The following is a 2500-nucleotide window of genomic DNA, read 5'->3' as shown; positions in this document are numbered from 1 at the left end:
TATATACTTACATGTATACATATACTTATATGTACACATATACTTACATGTACACATATACTTACATGTACATATATACTTACATGTATATATATACTTACATGTACACATATATACATACATGTACACATATACTTATATGTACACGTATACTTACATGTACATATATACTTACATGTACACATATACTTACATGTATACATATACTTACATGTACATATATACTTACATGTATACATATACTTACATGTATACATATACTTACATGTACACATATACTTACATGTACATATATACTTACATGTACACATATACTTACATGTACATATATACTTACATGTACACATATACTTACATGTACACATATACTTACATGTACACATATACTTACATGTGCACATATACACATACATGTACACATACATGTACACATACTTACATGTACACATATATTTACATGTGCACATATACACATATAATTACATGTACACATATATACATACATATATACATACATGCATGAATATATAGACGCACGCGTACATGCTTATATACATACTTTTGTACAGATATACTTACATGTACACATATATACATATATATATATATGCATATATACATACATATATCTATGAACATATAGATGCACACACGTACATGCATGAATACACAAACACTTACGTACATACACATATATATACACACATGCATACATACATAAGTAATTATCGTTATTAGTATTAGAAACGGCAGTAGGAGTAGGATTATCATCTTTATTAGTAACTTCATTATCATTATCATTGTTAATATTTTTACATTATTATCAATGTTACTCTTATTATTACCTCTTTCTTTCCTTATCATTCAGTCGTGTTACTTTTGCTCCTATTTTTTCTTTCATGTTTATTGTATTTTTGTTCTCATTATCATTGTCATCATCATTGTTATTAGTATTTTCCTTATTATTATCATCATCATTAATATTATGATTATTATTATTGTCATCATAAATAGTCGTATCTAAATATATTGTATCAATAGTATCAAAATTACTATTATCATTTTATCATCATTATCATCATCATCATCATTATCACCATCATCATCATTATCACCATCATTATCACCATCATCATCATTATCATCATCATTGTTACCTTTAAACATCACCATCTTAATTACAAACACTAGTACTAATATTACCAGCATTATCATAATCCTCATTATTATCGTTTTCTTTCTGATTATCATTTTCATCTGGTTATACTGTTCTGCAGTATATCCAAATAAAAATAATTATCAATATTACCAATAATACCCAAATTATCATAATCCTCATTATCATCATAATCCTCATTATCATTCCTCATTATTATATTATCATATAATCTTTTTTTCCCCAGATTATCATTTTCATTTGGATATACTGCTCTGCTTTGGCCCTTCCACCTTTTTTCGGCTGGAGCGCGTATGTCCCTGAAGGTATGTTGGAAAAGAGGTGAAAAGAGGTGAAAAGAGGTGAAAAGAGGTGAAAAAAGGTGAAAAGAGGTGAAAAGAGGTGAAAAGAGGTTTCTATAGATTCAAAGAAATGGAATATTGGTGTTGATATTGATTTTGAAGAACTGGAATTGAAAGTCAGTGTGTGTATATGCCTATGTAGCGTTTGCGTGTGTGTATGTGTGTGTGTGTGTATACATATATATATATATATATATATATATATATATATATATATATATATATATATATATATATATATATATATATATATATATATATATATATATACATATATATATATATATATATGTATATATATATATATATATGTATATATATATATATATATATATATATATATATATATATATATATATATATATATATATACATATATACATACACACACCAAACAGTATTAGAAATACCCCCAACGCAACGATATTAAAACCCACCCTCTCTCTCTCTTCCCCTCCCCTTCCCACGTCCCTTCCCCCCTCCCCCCCTCGCTAGGTCTGATGACGTCATGCTCGTGGGACTACATCACCCGGACGGCTAGCAACCGTGCCTATTACGTGTACCTGCTTCTGGGCGGCTTTGTGATCCCTGTGGCCGCCATCATCTGCTGTTACTCGTACATCCTGGTGGCTTTGTTCCAGCACTCGCAGGTCCTCGTGACCAGGGCGCCTCTTCGGTGAGTAGGGTGGACATATACGCATAGAGACATATATACACACACACATACATATGTATATATGCATATATATATATATATATATATATATATATATATATATATATATGTATATATATATATATATATATATATATATATATATATATATATATGTATATGTATATATATACATATATATATATATACATATATATATGTATATGATTGTGTATGTATAGATATGTATTTGTGTTTGTGTGTGTATGTGCGTGTGCATATATATACATATATGAACATATATATATATATATATATATATATATA

At 27.8% G+C, this 2500-nt stretch overlaps 1 protein-coding gene across 1 annotated transcript in view; it reads left to right on the top strand.

Annotated features, from left to right (window-relative positions):
* Nucleotides 1–2500, top strand: part of LOC138863560 (rhodopsin-like) — a 40109-nt gene that overhangs the window by 30596 nt on the left and 7013 nt on the right. Inside the window, exons 4-5 of the mRNA XM_070127742.1 lie at nt 1404–1482; nt 2014–2194. Coding sequence (XP_069983843.1) covers nt 1404–1482; nt 2014–2194 — 260 coding nt within the window. The remainder of the gene's footprint in view (nt 1–1403; nt 1483–2013; nt 2195–2500) is intronic.

This window comes from Penaeus vannamei, chromosome 12 (assembly GCF_042767895.1).
Source record: "Penaeus vannamei isolate JL-2024 chromosome 12, ASM4276789v1, whole genome shotgun sequence".
NCBI lineage: Eukaryota > Metazoa > Arthropoda > Malacostraca > Decapoda > Penaeidae > Penaeus > Penaeus vannamei.
Note: the sequence above shows the minus strand (reverse complement) of the source record. Positions and strands in the feature narration are given on the sequence as shown.